This window comes from Paramisgurnus dabryanus, chromosome 1, assembly GCF_030506205.2.
Source record: "Paramisgurnus dabryanus chromosome 1, PD_genome_1.1, whole genome shotgun sequence".
Lineage (NCBI taxonomy): Eukaryota > Metazoa > Chordata > Actinopteri > Cypriniformes > Cobitidae > Paramisgurnus > Paramisgurnus dabryanus.
In genome coordinates, this window is record NC_133337.1 from 46,929,412 (window position 1) to 46,948,016 (window position 18,605).

Below are 18,605 nucleotides of genomic sequence, written 5' to 3' on the forward strand. Positions count from 1 at the left end.
TTTTGGGTGAAACGCTCACATCGCCAATGTCACTTTTCACTCAGCCGTCCAGTCGCAGTGGATGAGGGGCGGGACAAATACACCAACAACCAACCGGTGCATCGTACAACGATTGATAAACAAAACAGAAGTATCATAGCAACCACAGAAACTCTGGCAAGCACCCACAGTTGGCGTCCGACTGCCTTTTGTAAGCCATATTTAAATGCTTTGTTCTACACACCCCCTTCTTCAAAAGTGCTAAGGAATCAGAAATAAGTTGAATAATAATTGAAGTTAGAATCAGTTTCGCAGGATTCCTCTCCTAGAGAAAAAAGTGGCTTTAATTCAAAAGCCACACACTGTCAATGCTTCAGACACTCACCTGTCAGTCATCAAAGTGACTGACGCGTCGGCTGATGTCTGTAGCTCCGCCCCTCGCCCCAGGCACTGACTAAGGCACCCCGTGGTGGGTTTGAAGTCACTGTCTGTTGCTCGGGAGTAAAAACACGGAGGCAAAACTCGAGACCGGTAGTCACAGAGCGAATGCATGTGCCTTATTTCAGTTTAATAGGCCTGCTGGATGGTCGTCCACATGCGCACACATTTACACGCACTCCCTCGCTCGCACACTCTCAGTCGCCCCCCTGAAGGCCAATGCATTGTACTGCTTTGTGCAGGAACAGATGCATTGATATGGTAATAAGTCAGGGAAGGTTTTTTATTAATGTAATGCTGGAATTCACAGCCCTGAAACCATTGGCACAGAATGGAGAAAGAGTAAGCAAAGACGGAGAGACTGAAACGAGAGCGCGAGGGAAGAAAAAAGAACAAACAAAATTATGAGTGGGAGGTTGCTTTACCAGCACTTCTCTCAGATATTTCTCGCTTTGGCGTCAGATCCCAATTTTTCAAGCGTGCAGCGGGGAACCAGGCCCCTGCCTCTCCATTCATCAAAGCTTGAAAAGAAGGTTATTAGAGAGCCACGGAGAGGGAAGGCAAGCCCTCTGCTCGCCTCTGATCTCTCCTTTTCATCCTTCGTTCCTCTCTTCCCTCATGAATACCTCTCTGTTGTGACGGACAGGTCGGCTGGGATGGGGGCGGGGCCAGGCCTTCTTACGGCTGAGGAGTTGGCTGGAGGCGGAGACAGGAAGAGGAAGAGGATGTCTAATAGCCCTTACCATCATCACGGCAGCGCACAGGTTCGTAGCTAATCCTTTCTCACTGCTGACAATAGTTGTTTATGTGTTTTTTTTAAGGGTAATGCATACGCATGGGCATTAGGGAGCATACGTTTCCTAAAGGAAATATGGGCGCTTAGATAGACTTTGGTTCTTTGTAAATTAAACACCATGTCAAGTCAGAGCTGCCCTGAAAGTATTATTATAATAAAGAAAACTAAATGTTTTCATAGACTTAATTCTCTTCCTTTCTTTTTCTGAAGGCTCACTGCCGGCCAAGAGGAAGACCGAGACTGCTGAGCACTAAGTTTAAGCAGAAGGCTTGCTCACAGCTGAAACAGAAAGCCAAAGCCAAGCGTGGATCGAGACTGGTGAAGCTGTTATGTCACCGAGAGAGTAACGCAACAAAACATCTGTCAAGAGCTGACGGTGGAAAAGAAGAACATGCGCTTCGTAATAAAACTGGAGAATATAGTGACATGGGTAAAGATAATACAGTACATACATACCATTCGTGTAGGTACTGTGCATATTATATTTGCAGAATATTACAGTAAATCAACGCCAGTTGGTTTCCAGATTTTAGGAAAAAATGTCATATTTGTATTATTTTTACATTGTCATATATGGCATTTAAAGTCTTCCTCTGGTGAAAATCAAGTTTTTAGTTTTGTTCATATATCTATGTGGTGTTTTTAATATGCTTTAAAACCATTCAACACCATTGCTAAGTAGACAAAGACGGTCTGATTTGAAATCGGTTTGGTTTCCTGTCACAAATAGGGGTGGGCTATATGACTAAAATCTTCTATCATGAAAGGATTCATTTTATATCATGATGACAATATGTTTCATATTATTAAATGTATTGTATGACAAACATGAGTGACAGACAGGAGCAAAATTAGGTAACTTCCCTTTTAATGCTGCGTTCACACCAAATGTGAATAGACATCTGGCGTGAATGATTTCTATGAGGAGGTTAGCGTGTGAATGAAGCGAATTGAGCGTTGCACTGTGAAACGCGTGAGTTGAAAAATCAGAACTTTAGCGGAAAAATGCGACATGTTAACCATTCAGGAACTTACTCTAATAGTGACGTGATTACAGGTAGCAAGCAGAGTCACAGAAGCCCCCCATGACGCAAATTTCTGTGTGAATGTCTCGAATGACTAGAATTTCATGCGTGAATGAATCGCGTAAACTCAAAATGTTCAAGCGTCCAACTACGCGCGAATAGTGCGTTTTTGCCGCCTCTACCGCGTCAGGTGTGAACGCACAGTAAGACCAAAGTCCGGATCCAAGATACTGTTACACATGCGTTTTTTCTTGTAGCTGTTAACTTTCTTTTAAGGCCTTAATGGTCGTGTTCATGAAAATAGTTTCATTGTATTTAAAGCCAAAAAATGCTCACAAGCTTAATGAGCAGGAGATGCGCGACTTGCGCGCTCCTCTCACACAGAAACAGCGCGTGCATATAGATCTGTTGTTTGTGTTTCAATGGCTTAAAATCACTTGTTTTAAAACTGCTGTGCTTAAATACATGTACAAATGTATTTTGACATGTTTTCGTGACCACACGCACAGGAACGTGACGTCGATAGAGACCATAGTTCAAAATCTCTACCGGTTGACAAATTTCTACCGGTTTATCATATCTACCGGTTTATCGCCAACCCCTAGTCACAAACATGCAACCGATTATGTCAACACAGTTAAATGAGTGGATCAGTAGTTCGAGCCATAGATACTGTATGTATGATGCTGCATAGGCTCGGTATGTATCGTCAGCTACATGTCTGGTGTGTGCAGCATCTTTGTACATATATGTCTATGGTCAAAGCTAGTGAAAGTGTGTAGAGGCGGTATATTTATAGATCTGTGTAAACTACATGAGGTAAGGGTATAGTTACATTTAAGTAGCTGTTTTAATACAGAAAAAAAACCGTTTATTTTAATACAGATGCAAAACCCTCTAAGTGCGTCTGAGATGTTTTCTTTAAATTTTTATCAGACTCTTAACTCTTTCACCACCAGCGTTTTAAAAAAAGTTGCCAGCCAGCGCCAGCGTTTTTCATGATTTTTATTAAAGTTTAATGCCTTCCAGAAAATGTTCTTCTTTAAATATATAAACATACAATATATCAAATGAATAAACAGACCCTCTGCTTTCAAAAAAAAAAAAACGTTTCATCCTACCTTCAGTAGTTCTTTTGTAATCAGCTTTTGAATAAGGGTAGGTTTCTGCAAAAACACCACCTTTTGAGCAAAAAGCAGAGATAATTCCATTTTTGTGACGGACTTTTCATAGAGATCCCATTCAGAGCGATCTTTAAAACAGACACGGACATGCAGCAGCTTGCCATAGGGCAATCCTTCCGGGTTTAAAAAGTTGCGGAAGGGCGTATTCTCTTACTCGTCAATGGCGGGGAAAGAGTTAATGGATTCTGAGAGAGCATTCAGTTAATCACTTTGATGGTGGCGCTTAGCAGCTTTTGCATTTGAGCTTCTCATATGCTGAGTTTTGAGGGATAACATTATCGACTACAGGGGGACTTGAATTGTTTAAATGTTTATGTAGAAATCTACATTTTAAAGTCAACATGAAATGAACATTTCCATCGTGTTGAAATACTAAGGCTTTGGAAAACATGTTTTCCCTGTTGTTTCCCAGCAGGTAGTGGGGCAGCAGTCCACCAAGGATCAGACGGGAAGCAGACAACAGTGAGGAGAGGTCCGAGGTCAAAGGCTTTCCTAAGCTGCACCTCCTCACCCCTTCCAACTCAAACTCAGCAGCTTCACCGCAATAAGGCCATGACCGACAGCAAGCTAGAAGCTCCCGAGAAGGGCATCTCTCCGTCCGACAGTGACACGGGTGAGTTATGGGCCATCCAGAGAGCGAGGGACCCTCTCATTTCCCTGCTCGGCTTTCGTGCTAATAAAAAATTACTGACACCTCCTCAGACACGCACTGGCCAAAATCCGAGATGAAATGTTAGCCTGATTCCAGCCACGTTTGGAATGTCCCACCTCTGTGACCGAAAGCATACACTCTTTCCATCTCCCTTGTTTCGCTATTTGTTTTAAACCCAGACGCATTACTGTAAGTGAACAAATGTAGAGTTTGTCACAACAGCCTAATGTAAGCTAAGCCTGCGGTTAAGCTAGTCGGTGTTGTTGCCGCTCTGGTAATTGCCCTGAAAGTTATCCTTTTCACATTTCGCGAGCTTGCGAGAGTGTTGACGAGCACCCTGTAAGTGACAAGTGTGTCAGCATTATGCTGACATCCGACACTGTTGCCACCGCGCCATCTCCGCTCTATGCGAGACACGCAGCCCACAGACGGCATCTGCCGATACAGATCCGTAATGCGGAAGCGTTTGTCCGTATGCGCAGAAGTCACGGCTGATAGTTGTAGCAAAACTTTGATGGCCAAACCTGTGAGTGACTGGAACTCTGATCACTGCAGTTCCTGCGAACGTTGACAGTCACAGCCATTTGGCACCGAACGCATGAACTTTGCTTAATATCAAACAGATCATACAGTGAGAAACCGTCAGACCGATTCAGATGTCCGCAGTGAACTGTGGTCCAGTCGAGAAGTCAATGTATTCAATCGATCCATCATTTTCACAGAGGAGGATGATGACTGCATGTATGACAGTGAGGAAGGGGCAGAGGGCATCAAGAATCTATCATCTAAAGAGCAGCTGTCTGGAGCCAGCCGTCCTTCACAGTGCTCCATTGTGAAGCTTGAGGCCAATCAGAAAGCCAAGAACAAGACAGAAAGACAAGGATTCGGTAAATGTTACATCCTTATTTAATTAGGCGGTTGGGAATGAGAGGGTTTAAAGGGAAATGTTCACCAAAAAATGAAAATTGTGTGTGTAGTCAGCCTAATATTGGTATTTTTTTGGGAACAGTGTGCAAAATAGCATTTATATACTGAATATGTTTAGAAGCTGACTTCAGATGACTTGGAAGGTGTCATTTTCCTGTATCTCAATTGGTAGAGCATTGCATTATAGCAGTATAAAGGTTCAATGCCAGGGAAATTTTATAATAGATTCAAAGCCTTTGTTGTTATATGCACAGTTCCCTCTACTGTAAAATGAAATATTTACTTTGCTTTCCACACCAATGCCATCAAAAATAATAATCAAAGTAGGATGAATTGACTGTAAGTCACTTTGGAATGCTGAGATGCGTACATTTAACTGAGAACTGTTGTTGTAAACTACTAACACGGTCTTCCTGTCACTCATAGTCTTAAATTTTTTGCCTTCAGAATCCAGCACTAAAGACATGAAGATGAGAAGGAAAGCCCCGTGTAGGCAAACCCTGGTCAGTGCTGACAATAGCCACTCAGAAATGGAGGAAGATAGGAGACTGACGTTACCCAGGTGGAGAGAGGGGTCAAGGGAGAACACCTTTGACCACATTAGGGTCCTCAAGAGCTCAGCTACTCCACGAGAAAGAACCACCAGGAAAAGTGCAATGCTTTTTGGAAAGGTATATCTACAGTACATTTGAAAACATTCTGGGTTGTGTTTTTGTGGACAACCCAAGAGTTGGTTTAAATTAACCTAGAGAATGTCTATGTCTATCGGGTTTCGTAATAACTACTTACATTTAGAAATTGCCCTTGGGTAACTAGTATCATCAAAAGAGCTTTATCAGCTTTACTAGATATGTTTTACAAGTAAACAGCATGGCAATAGTGCACCAGCCACACAAGCTCTAAACCAACACAAGCATTTTCTTTATCAAGTCATATTGGTTAGCACCCCCCCCCAAACAAAGTGAAGCACCCCAAAAGATCCTCACAAGATACACATCATGTTATGATCTATGATCTATTATGACTACAAATGGGACTTCATCGAACCACAGTGAGAGGCATTATCCAGAAACGGCGAAAGCATGTAACAGTGAACCTTCCCAGGAGTGGCAGGCCGACCAAAATTACCACAAGAGCGCAGCGCCAACTCAAACGATAGGTCACATAAGACCCCACAACAACATCCAAAGAACTTCAGGCCTCACTTGCCTCAGTTAAGGTCAGTGTCCATGACTCATCCATAAGAAAGAGACTGGGCAAAAATGGACTGCATGGCAGAGTTCAAAGATAAAACCGCTTCTGAGCAAAAGAACATAAAGGCTTCTTAGTTTTGCCAGAAAATATCTTGATGATCCCCAAGACTTTTGGGAAAATACTCTGTGGACTGACGAGAAAAAAGTTTAAAGTTTTGGAAGGTGTGTCCCATTTCGTCTGGTGTAAAAGTAACACCGCATTTCAGAAAAAGAACGTCATACCAACAGTAAAATATGGTGGTGGTAGTGTGATGGTCTGGGGCTGTTTTGCTGCTTCAGGACTTGGAAGACTTGCTGTGATAAATGGAAACATGAAGTCAGCTGTCTACCAAAACATTCTGAAGGAGAATGTCTGGCCATCATGTTTGTGACCTTGGGTTCTGCAGCAGGACAACGATCCAAAACACACCAGCAAGTCCACCTCTGAATGGCTGAAAAAAACAAAATTAAAACTTTGGAGTGGCCTGACCTCAGTCATTTGACCTTAAAAAGGTGGTTCATGCTTGAAAACCCTACAATGTGGCTGAATTACAAAAATTCTGCAAAGATGAGTGGGCCAAAATTCTTTCTCAGCTCTGTAACAGACTTTATCGCAAACACTTGATTGGAGTTGTTGCTGTTAAGGGTGGCTCAACCAGTTATTAGGTTAAGGGGGAAAAAGTTTTTCACACAGGGCCATGTGTTATTGGATTTTGTTTTCCCTTTATGATAAAACCTTCATTTAAAAACAGCATGTTGGGTTTATTTGTCTTATCTTTGATTAATATTTGTTTGATGATCTGAAACATTAAAATGTGACAAATATGCAAAAACATAAAAAAATCAAGAAGGTGTACACTGTACATACTGGTACCAAATAGTTCATACTAGTTCCTCAAGGGTTCATATCGGTACCAAATCTGTATCTAAATTGTTTATATTAGGACCTTTTTAAGGGTACCGCATGGGTCTATTTGTTAACAATTCTGATTGCTCCTTGAAGGTGTATTTTGTTTAACATGTTCTCACATGTTGTTGCAGAGGAGGGTCAGAAGCTGCTGGTTGGAAACGCTGTCGTCTCAGTATGATGACATCACTTGGACCAGGCGAATCAGAAACAAGCAGGTACAGAATGGTTCACCTTGCTGTCATTTCTAGCATTATTTTTGAACAATAGTCTGAACTATCGAGGCCACATAGGGAATTAGACCGTAGTGGTCCAGATCTATCTGGTTTGCCCTCTTGGCACCTATAAAAACTCACTAAGAGGGATTATGCAATCTCGTGTGGTTTGTTCTGCCAAGACCTCTCGTAAATCTGCTCGCAATAAAAGATAAGACGGGTTCCGCCTGCTAATTCACAGGCTGAATCATGCATCGTCTAAATAAAACAGTCGATAGTTTTGAAAAGATTTACACCATAGGTGTCAAGGCTGTCACCATCGGCCCTTGTGAGGTCATTGCCGAGGCATGCAAAAGGGACTTTGGCTGCCTATTAAGAAGGTGGGGAAATTTCCCACTTTGTTAAAGAATGATATTAAAACGCACATCACTCTTCACCCGCGGCTCACCTGTCAGACACGCAAGTAAAATAAAAACGCAGCAGCACCATCCAAACCCTCCATCGCATTAATGTATGACGGCTTCTGTTGAGCAATGTTCAGTACCAAAGGCTGTGTGACCTGTTAAGGGTGTGAGAGGTTATGATATATTTGTATGGGAGTTTGAATGAATCTTGGAGTCCCGAATGGCTCTCTCTGGGGCTGTTAGAGATGTGCGAGAGTGTATGTGCATGCGTGCCGAAACTCATACACCTATCCTGGCTGTTTGCAGGCTAAGGGACGAGCAGTCAGTCGTTTGCTGGAGAGCTTTGCCGCCGATGAGGGTTTCCGTATGGATGATGACAGCAGCTTTTCGGAAGGAGAGGAGGAGGAGGAGGAAGATGATGAACTGGAGCTGTTGGGTAATGCACCGCCAGGTGAGAAACACACGCACAATGTTGTATTGCATGTTGGGGCAAGATGTGCATGTGGTAAAAAAGAGGATGACCTCTCACTTTAATCTGTCTTTGTCACTACCAGCCCTGCCCAAATGTACTCTCACCAAAGAAATCCTGAGGGATGGACTGAAAGTGTTAATCTCAAAGGAGGACGAGTTACTGTATGCTGCCTATGTACATACACTGGACCTGCCTGATATGTAAGTCACTACCGTATTTTTTCATTGCTCCTTATTTTTATACAGTACCATACTTTTGAAAAGCTTTGTGTTGCCAACATTTTAAGGGATATTTCTCTCTCCTCAGATACAGTGTTGTCGTCGAGGGGGAGCGGGGAAACAGACCAAGGATCTACTCTCTAGAGCAGCTGCTGAAAGAAGCGGTGAGAACCTTTTTAAAGCTTCTTTGGAGACTTCGCACTGTGAATCCCTCCCGCTATGAGCCAAACAAGCCCTCTAGCCCACCCTCACAGACCCCATGTTTCCCCCTCGAGACTCCCGTCAGCTCAAGGCTGGACTCAACCCAGCTCTTTGACTTTCACTGCCAGAACAATTCACAATATATCATCTGGGTTTTGTGCGTGTGCGCTAGTGTGCTCCAATAGACTTGCTTGCCAAAGTTGCTTAGCCATGACACACGTAAACTACTAGTGTTCGAAAGGGGTCGTGTTTCAGTTAAGCTTTAAAGAATAAATTGTAGATGTTCTTTACATTTGCAAATTTGTATATAGGAGCTGTGCAAAAAGTAATAGGAAAGATTTGAGCCTATATACACACAGTGTACTCTAAACACAAGAAGTACTGTATAGTCCCATTTTTAAGCATGCTCGAGAGTCCGTGTACAGTGTGCGTGAAGCAAATTTTTTTCATCATAATAATAATGCGCGCACTGTTTGCGTATGTACGAAACCCAAGGAAGCTGCCTGGTTGCCTCGCTGCCTCATGAGGCAATGACTTCGGTAGCAATAAAGTGACAATTTCTTTCCCCGCCCCAACCCGCCCTGCGGGTTACTCGCGGGTCCTTTGTTGGTCATGATAAACTTGCACATCACTAGTGTACAAATGCAAGGCTGTACGTTCATGTAAACATAAAAACAGACTACATCCGTGTTTAAGCCATGTATATGCATTCTAACCGTGGGTTCACATCAGCCGCGTTTGAGGCATCAAATTGGTGTCTACCACATCTAGTTTGCCGCTTGAACATTTTGAGTTTACTCGCTTCATCACGCTTGAAAGACGCGCGTGAAATTCTAGTTATGGAGACATTCATGCGGAAATTCGCGTCATGGGAGGGGCTTCTGTGACTCCGCTCCCTTTCTGTACTCACGTCACTACTAGAGCAAGCTCCTGATTGTTTAACGCGGCGTGTTTTTCTGCCGAAGTTCGAATTTTTCAATTAGCGTGTCTCCTGCGGCAACACTCAATTCGCGCCATTCACGCGAACTAGAAGAGACCTCCAGGTGCGAGTTAACGCGTCTTTACATTGCATTAATATTGAAATCACTCGCACTTTACGCCTCTACCGCGGCTGGTCTGAACCCAGCATTATGATCTAATTATAAGACTTAAAGCTTCAAAGTTTGATTTCAATATTTGCCATGCCCTTACTCAGTCAATATTAACCATATCAAGGTTATATTTTCACAGAATGCTCTTTACATAATGTAGGATGATGTTATGTAGAAAACCATTAATGACTTAATCTGGGTTTTTATTATAAAAATAATAATATAAAAAAAATTGTCAAGAGGAATGTTGCTGATAAAGTGTGGCTAGGTTTTCGGTAAAAATTGCTGTTAGCTATGCCTAATGCAGTCCATCGGTTCATTCTTCCATACAGAGTTTTAGGATATGACTGAATTTGACTGTTTCATGTTATTCCTTTGCCCCCCCACCCCTTCCGGTAAGACGTAAAGAAAAACATGTTTTATCCCTTTATAGTAGTTTATCTTCTTATTTAGGAACATCTTCGAGCCTGAATCGCTGGTTACACTTACACGCATAGTTTATCGAAGCCGACGGGTAAAGTAGAAGCTGATTACACACTGTAAACCAACAGCTCCTTGTCGACATGCATTCATTTGAATACATTACATGAAGCATCTCTGTTTCGGGGATGAAAAAGTGCCTCGCTGCCTAGGGCCGCCTATCGCATGCCCCGCTCCATCCCAGCTTTCCCAATCTTTTTAAAGATATCTCTTCTTGATACAATCCTGCTCATAAGGAGACCCAGCACTGAGTGTGTGTAGTTTTGGGAGAGAGAGAAGAGATGGCATTGTGTGTAACATTTGCTTCATGAACCCATCGCACTGTTGATGCAGCTGTTGTCTGATCCCCGTGATGTGAGTTTTTGTATAGCAGCATTATTGGAAGTAGAAAAGGGAATATGGTTTACATACATAAACTTAATAATACACTCCCACACGCACATTTTAATGCACAGACAGATGTCGGTGTAATTTCTCTTATCTGATTCCACACCCACTTTGCCGTTTTGAATTACTTACTTTGAAATAATACTGTATATATGATAATATGTGATGGTTTTCATAATGTATTTAATTTCTGCACCACTCATGTCACCATCCGAAAGAAATACAGATTTTTCTTTTACTTTCATTGTTTCGCCCAACAAAATGTCTTTCCCTGGGTGTACAGACATCGGTTGCTTGCGTTGGCTCAAACAAACATATCGAAGCAATGTTTTATTCTGGCCAAAAAGCCACATTGTTTACAGTTTTTGGCCAATGCATTAAATGCAATTCCCAGTGCACATTAAGATGACACTATTTTAACACAGAAAAAGTGTTGATCAAACCGCCAAAATGACAAATACAGTGATCCTGTGCCACCTTTCAAATTACTTAGTTAGCTTCCAATAATAATAGCATCCAGACCAAAAAACACTCCCCATTTGCTGTCAAAAATAGGCAGTTTGAACTGGGTCCTAAAGAGTCCTCTGTGCCCTGTGTAGTGGGAGGAGATCTGGCAACCTTACAATGAAGTCGTCGATTTAGGCTTTCCCCATGTTCTTTTATTTCATTGTTCCAAAGCAGACGCTCTGTTCACTGATCCTGATTTCCTATCTTTTTAATCTGCTTCGGTATGAGAGGCTATATATGGAAACTAAATACTTATGGTCTCCAACATCTGCTTGTAGTGGCACTTTTCCAACATTATCTGACATGTATCTGAACATGCATAAGCTTCCTGTCCATACAGGTTGTTTTTTTAAAGTTATCCATATGTTTTAGGTTTTGGATGTGCAGTCGGAAACAGTGGAAACACTGACGGCCGGCACAAGAGTGTGTGCCTACTGGAGTGAACGCTCACGGTGCCTTTATCCTGGATATGTCCGTAGAGGTGAGACCTCGCACATATACACGCACAGAAAATGCCCATCCAAAGCCAAAAAAATAAGAAAAATAAGTTGGTTACATTACATTTTAATGTTTGTGCCTTTTACAGGTGGACCAGGAGAGGAACAGAGGGAGGGCAGCGTCATGGTTGAATTTGATGACGGAGATCGTGGATGGATTTCTCTCCAAAACATCCGATTGCTACCACCAGGCTACCAAATTCACTGTACGTGAAACCAGCAACATAAAGAAAGCGTCTCATGCTGACAATGCCAGACATTGCAGTTTTCATGCTTGCCTACCTGTAAGCCTTGCTCTTCACTTGTTTTTGTACTACAGGTGCAGAGCCTTCACCAGCCCATCTGGTCTCGCCTACCTGCCGCAAAAGGAAGAGCTCCACTCAAGACAAGATAACTCAGCAGGCTGATGTTGCTAACACAGAATCCAAGAAGAATGTTATTAAAAACAAGCCAGGTGCGAGACAACAGCTGCATCTTCCACATTCTCAGTTTCCCAAATCCCTAACAAAGCCTCATTTAAATTTTACAAAAAAATAAGGTTGCACGTCTTAAACTGAGATTTTTCGGCATTATCCAAGATTAAAATTAGTCTCGTCAGTCTTATGAATCGGGTAAAGGCCAAAACATGGTCCACTTTTTATACATACACGTGGGTCCGCGTACAAGTGCGCATGACGCAAATAAACTATAGTTTGCAAGCCTGTGCGTTTGTCCGTGCATGTATGTTCATACACGTAAAAACAGACTTGGGGCTTAAGGTATCAGTTAACTTGCATTGAAGGTTGTAAACATGTTGTTTTAAACAGACACATTAGGACATATCAATCAAACAAGATTCCAAACTCATTTTTAGCTGCTAAATCACGAGGTTGGCCTTGTTGGGTAGGTGTTTCTTAACGTGTTTCAAAAGGACATGCATCATTAGCTTTCTGCTTCTGGTTCCTGGAACAAACAAAACAGTGATGTTTTTAATGTTTCTCAAGAAATCTTATCTCATAAAGGGGGGAAAAGGTGAAATTTAGTGAGATTAATATAAGAAATGTTTACATCAAATGATTGCCCACATTAGTGTTGATGAGATCAATGTTCAGTTGAATGAGATGTGTTTAAACGAATGTGTTAGCTTGATGAGGGTAACAGGCGTCAAGGTTGAACGCTTCTTAACTATAGAGTCTAACTGATGCAGATATGACTCAAAACTTTGCAGCTACCAGTCCAACAGCTCCAACTCAGCAGATGTTATCTGTACAATGACATAAATCCATCAGTTGTTGTATAAGCTGTTAGGCTTATCTGTTTGTATCTGCTTTCTCTGAGGGGTTAAAGGTAGATGCAGTATGCCAATACTTTGTCATGACTACTTGGAGGGTGTGTCGTCATCGTAATATATTTGTTTGTCTCGCTCTCCAGGAAGGCCAAAATCCGCCAATTCTTCATCAAAGAGCTGTGTGGCTGAGAATGTGATGGAAACTGCATCTCCGCTTCTGGGCTGGCCGGTTGCCACCACGTCCAGAAGGAAGCCCTCCATGGATCTGTTCCAGTTCAACGGGTTAACCAAGAAAGCTCTTAGGGGGAAGGAGTCCGACATGTTCCCATTACTTAGCTCCACCATGGCCACCCCAGCCAAAGGCATCTTTAGCACTTCCTTTGAGGTTGATTCTTTCAGTAGCATCGCAAATGGTTGCACTTCCTTTGGGAATCAGCAGTTGACGACAGGCCTATCACTCGGTCACAAGGGAACCTCTAGTTTACGGGGAAGAAAGATAGCAGACAGGAAGGAATTTCTGGTCAAACTGGACCACGAAGGGGTAACATCCCCTAAGACTAAGAATGGAAAAGCATTGTTGCTGCTTGGAAATCCAGAGGTACATAATTCTAGAGGCGGACGGATGGAGAAAGGCTTTGGAGCCAAAGGAATAGGAGAACTGACCTCAAGTATGGGCTACTCCCAGTCTGTTCTCCTAGTTAAAGATGCCAAAAGAAACAGCGGAAATCTTCTCAAAGGTTCGTCAGACATCCGTAAGCATCCTCAAGGTCTTGGGCTTAGTGAATATGCAGATTATGGACCTAACTGCCACAGCGACTGCCTAAGCTCCTACTCGGATATGGACGAAGATGAAGACGAGGAAGAAGATGCGAGAAGAGCAGCGATGCGCACCACCGGGCGCTTTCTGTCTCGTCTTTCTGTTTCATCATCGTCCTCGGGGTCCTCCAGCGCATCAAGCTCGGGATCACTGTCCAGCTCAAGTATTTGCTCATCTGATAATGACTCTTCCTACAGTTCAGATGAAGAAGAGGCATCACGGCTTCTGCTTCAGGGTTGTCTGTCCTCTCATCATTCACTGATTCAGCAACAGCAGCATCCTGAACCTCCTACTGCCCCTCCACGTCATGCTTTCGGCATCTCAAATTCAAAGGTCTCCGTCAATAGTAGTACAGGCAAACCTCCGAGACGAAAAGACATTGCCAACAACTCTGCCTCTGTGGTCCAATCCAAATCTTCCAAAGACTTTCCTAAAAAACAGAAGATACCATCTTCAGATAGTCCACTGAACACATCCTCATTGATGCCGGGACGGCAGCTGTGGAGATGGTCGGGTAACCCTACTCAGGTACGTTTTGTCATTGAGTGTGATACATTAACGGTTGTATGCATCTTCCTCTAGTCCTTTACGCTGTGCTATTTTCTCTTTGATGTCATCAGAGACGGGGATTGAAAGGTAAAGCTAGGAAGCTCTTCTACAAGGCCATTGTTCGTGGCAAAGACACAGTCCGAGTCGGTGACTGTGCCGTGTTTCTTTCTGCCGGTCGACCCCACCTTCCTTTTGTTGGCCGCATTGAGAGTCTCTGGGAATCCTGGTCTAGCAACATGGTAGTCAAGGTGAAGTGGTTCTACCACCCTGAGGAGACCAAACTTGGAAAAAGGCACCGGGATGGGAAGGTAATTACCATATTTCATATTTGCTTTGGCCTAGAGCTGTGGGTTTTCTTAAAATGTAGATACACTCAAATTTTCTTCTCTTTTACAGCATGCACTATACCAAAGTTCCCATGAGGATGAGAATGACGTCCAAACCATCTCCCATAAGTGCCAGGTGGTGAGTCGAGCAGAATACGAGCGCCTGAGCCGGATCAGGAAGCCTAACAGTAATGGTCAAGATCTCTATTACCTGGCTGGCACTTACGACCCCACCACTGGCCAGCTGGTGACCGCTGAGGGGGAGTCCATCGTCTGCTAGGGTTTGAAAATGGCTGGATGCACTACTGAAATCACAGTTTCTCTATGGGGGATATAAGAAATGGCTGACAATCAGGCCAGTCTTATAGAAGATATACAACTCTAGCACGATGTGGAAAGTAATGATCCCACAGCAACTTTTTATCTCTATGGAGTAAGCATATGGAGAGAACAACTCGTGGTGATCAATGAAGGCTTCACAGTCATGGAATACATTTGAAATCTTTTACTGAGAAATGGTTAAGCACTGGACTTGTTGGGAAAGGATATTTAGACTTACAAACATGGATCGTGGGGAGGTGTGAAACACTGACTGTATTGCCGAAAGATCTTTAGGAAAGATCTTCACATCAAACTGATGTCTCCAGGACTTCTATCCCAGCAGGACCAAATACACTGTTACTATGAGCTGTGGTATGATCTGTTTGTTTGTGTGTTTGCGTGAGAGATGTGAATGAGATGGTACTTTTTGCAGTATGCAAATATGTGAAAAACCATGTGCGAATGCAGAGATCAGCCACAAAACGAAAAACAAACAGGAACGGGTGTTGACCTGAAGATTAGAAGAGTTGAGTTCTTCTAAACTGAACGATGCTCTCACACGTGTACAGTCTGATGACCTCTTTTGACAATTCCAGGGATTTTTTTATTGGTTTATTTTCACTCTTTTGAAGAAGAGATAACGAAAAGTCAGTGTATTAAAACGTCAGCTTATGAACTGAGTTTTGTGCGAAAACAAACAAACACAAAAGGAATGATTTTTCCAGTCAAGCCATACACTTCTGTACCTCTTGCTTATCTTCTCATTCAGGTGTATAGTTGTACAATTGATTTATTTGATGTGTGTACATATATAAATATATAAATATATATAAAAACCACAAACTGTAAATATAATATAAATGAAGAGAGAACTCTATTCCTCTTTATTGCTCTTGATCGTGTTATTTTTTTAAAAATTGTTTAGGAAGTTTGCTTTAGAGACAGGCATGATTTCGGACACCTTTGTTTCCAAATATCCTCTTCGCTGTTGTGCATGAGGAGGATTAGGAGGGGAATCGACACCATGCAGTCTAGTAGTTAGCAATGAGGTGATAAAGAGGAAACAGGCTGTCTGTGTCCACTTCATTGTTTCTTTCTTGTGCTGTTTAATTTTATTTTGAATGATTTCATATTCCATTGCGTTATTTTTTGTGATATAATCATTAACCAATCAAACGAAAAGCTCTCGGATGTGCTAAAGACTTTCTGAAGTCAGTAGTACCCCGGTCTATACAGCATGCACATTAGAGGTGGCATGACCATCCTGAAATGACATTTAAACAACCTTACTGAAGAAATCAGGCCTCCAAAGTGTCAAACCAAAGTATGTCTGTGGAATTACTATAAACCCAATTGCAATAAATATGTAGACTGAATCATAAATTAGGGGCACTTGCAATGTTTTTAACAGCTAATTTTGCAGATAGCTTTCATGTTTGCCTGAAACGTTGTCAGTATGTTTCAGAAATGTTGTAGCAAGGTTTCAGCAAGGGTTTTATGTTTTAGAGGAGTGGGTATGCGAATTTTCAGCACTTCCTATTGCTGTCCTATGTCACGTGATCATGAAGGACAATCATTACCTGTTAGTGAGGGCAGTTTAAAACAGATCAAATCTAAATACGTCACTTTTCTTCCTGCTTTGCCAAAAATCGTTTCTTTTTCCATTGTCAATGTTGTACTTTTATTTGTTCGATATGCAAGCCTGTACAGATTGTTCCTTGTTGGAATTGTGAAAGGATATGCCTTCAATCCTAAAGGATGACTTACTTTTTTATGACATTGTTGCTGTTACACTGCAGAAGCTAAAGCTTTAAGTAATATGATGTGAAAATAAATGTTACGTCACTTTCTGGGTCTATAAAAAAATAAGAAAAAAAATTAAAAATGGTATTTTTGTAACAAACACTGGATTGACGCAAACTCTTCATATGGTGACGCTGGCACCACCAGCGTGCCAGGAAGTTGGCTCAGCCTCAAAGGAAACTGAATCATTGTGTAACCTGAATTTGAGACCCACTTGGAACTGATTTTTATGGTGGATGATCTTTTTTGACCTTGTGGGAAATATAACTCTGAGATATTTCCACTCTTAAAACGTTATTTATCTTAATTTTATTGCATTCATGTTGCATTTAATTAAAAAAAATCTAAATTAACATGCCTCGTTGTATTTTTTTCTCAAGTTTGACTGATGCATATATTGAAAACATTTCTAAAAATAAATATATCTTGCTCATAGGTGAGGTGAGTATTATTAAAGTATTATTAGTAGATTTTTGTCTTCAAATGGTTTTCAAATTTTTGTTACAATCACCATTATATATAATATAATTTACAAATGTAATTTTAATGATATGCTTTTGTTACAGTAAACCCCAAGGTGAACATAAAATAAAAAATTATGATTCTGACCATAATATATAAATTTTTAACTTATAAATAAACGTATATTAATAAGAAAAAGAGCATTACTTTCAATCCTGGGTAAAAAAAAATTCACGCTATTTAAAAGGTTAGCGACCAATCATAAACGCTCTAGTCCTTGCCTCATCGAATATTCATAAGCTTTCAGTGACGCGCTGTGTGTTGAGTTTTAGCATCTGAGGCGAAAGGTTAAAATGTCGAACAACAAAAGACGTGAGGAGAAATATTATTTGTGTTGTTCACTTCAGAAGATTCATGATTCAAGTGGCAGCTGGACAAGCGGTTAATCTGGTGACAGGTCGTTTGTTCGTTGTACGTTAACTTTATAAATATGCAAATTAAACCAAAAACAATCATTTACATGCGTTCATCTTAAAAAAACAGCCTGATTACCAACGATTAATTACTTACGTGTAAACGCTGTGAAACCTGGATCAAGATAACCTCGGTTACGTTCATTTTGGGTGTGACACTTTCAGTCAATAAGACTTGTTTTTTGTTTATTTTTCCCCATTTACTGTCATTTAAAGGGGGGGTTTAATGGTATTTCAAGCATTCTGACTTATTAACACAGTTATAGAGTTGTTTCCTCATGCTAAATGTAGGCAAAGTGTCAAAAATGCAGTTGGGCGTGTTTCAGAGTATTTCTGTGCCGAATGCACTTCGCCAGGGTTCGTACAAGTTTCGGCTAATTTTTTTCGATTACGGTTCTAACTGACGTTTCAGGGGTTTTCGATACGTATCACTTCTTTATATGGGCTTCCGCCGGAAAACTTCCCCTGGAAAACCCCGCCCAGCCGTCAGTCAGCGGGAGACGCTAGAGCTTGCTAACAGCTTATCACGCCACTCAGCTTTGTTTAATTTCAAAAGTCAACAATGGCACAACAAGAAGTGTGTTTTTGGATGTAAGGAGAAGACATCCAGCCTTATGAAAACAATGGATATAGTTTATTATCCGGATTAGCAGCGGAGTTTTGCGTGTGTGTGTTTGATGCGGTGGATTTTCATGACGAGTTACACGCGGTAAGTAAGACTTCTGTATTATGTTGGAAATAGGCGCGTGTATATTATATAAATGACACGAACATGTAGTGAATCATAAGTTAAAACAGTGTTGTATAGTGTTGCATGACTCGTACTCGCTCCTCCCGTGTTATAACTCCTCCTTCTTCATTTTTTCGTACGTTATCGGAAAGATTCGGTAAAGCTTATCTTTCTTTTATAAATCTGATTAAACTAAAGACTCTTCAGAGATATAAAGGATGTCATACTACTCCATAGGTACTCCA

General features: G+C 41.6%; 1 protein-coding gene across 1 annotated transcript in view; it reads left to right on the forward strand.

The window, feature by feature from the left end:
• Positions 1-17,031, forward strand: part of bahcc1b (BAH domain and coiled-coil containing 1b) — a 110,652-nt gene extending 93,621 nt beyond the window's left edge. The window contains exons 14-28 of the mRNA XM_065262916.2: positions 1,064-1,181; positions 1,424-1,643; positions 3,835-4,035; positions 4,797-4,961; positions 5,449-5,672; positions 7,275-7,358; positions 8,066-8,210; positions 8,314-8,431; positions 8,538-8,613; positions 11,488-11,596; positions 11,702-11,818; positions 11,932-12,066; positions 13,023-14,224; positions 14,317-14,553; positions 14,642-17,031. Coding sequence (XP_065118988.2) covers positions 1,064-1,181; positions 1,424-1,643; positions 3,835-4,035; positions 4,797-4,961; positions 5,449-5,672; positions 7,275-7,358; positions 8,066-8,210; positions 8,314-8,431; positions 8,538-8,613; positions 11,488-11,596; positions 11,702-11,818; positions 11,932-12,066; positions 13,023-14,224; positions 14,317-14,553; positions 14,642-14,851 — 3,361 coding nt within the window. The 3' untranslated portion in view covers positions 14,852-17,031. The remainder of the gene's footprint in view (positions 1-1,063; positions 1,182-1,423; positions 1,644-3,834; positions 4,036-4,796; positions 4,962-5,448; positions 5,673-7,274; positions 7,359-8,065; positions 8,211-8,313; positions 8,432-8,537; positions 8,614-11,487; positions 11,597-11,701; positions 11,819-11,931; positions 12,067-13,022; positions 14,225-14,316; positions 14,554-14,641) is intronic.
• The last annotated feature ends 1,574 nt before the right edge of the window (positions 17,032-18,605 follow it).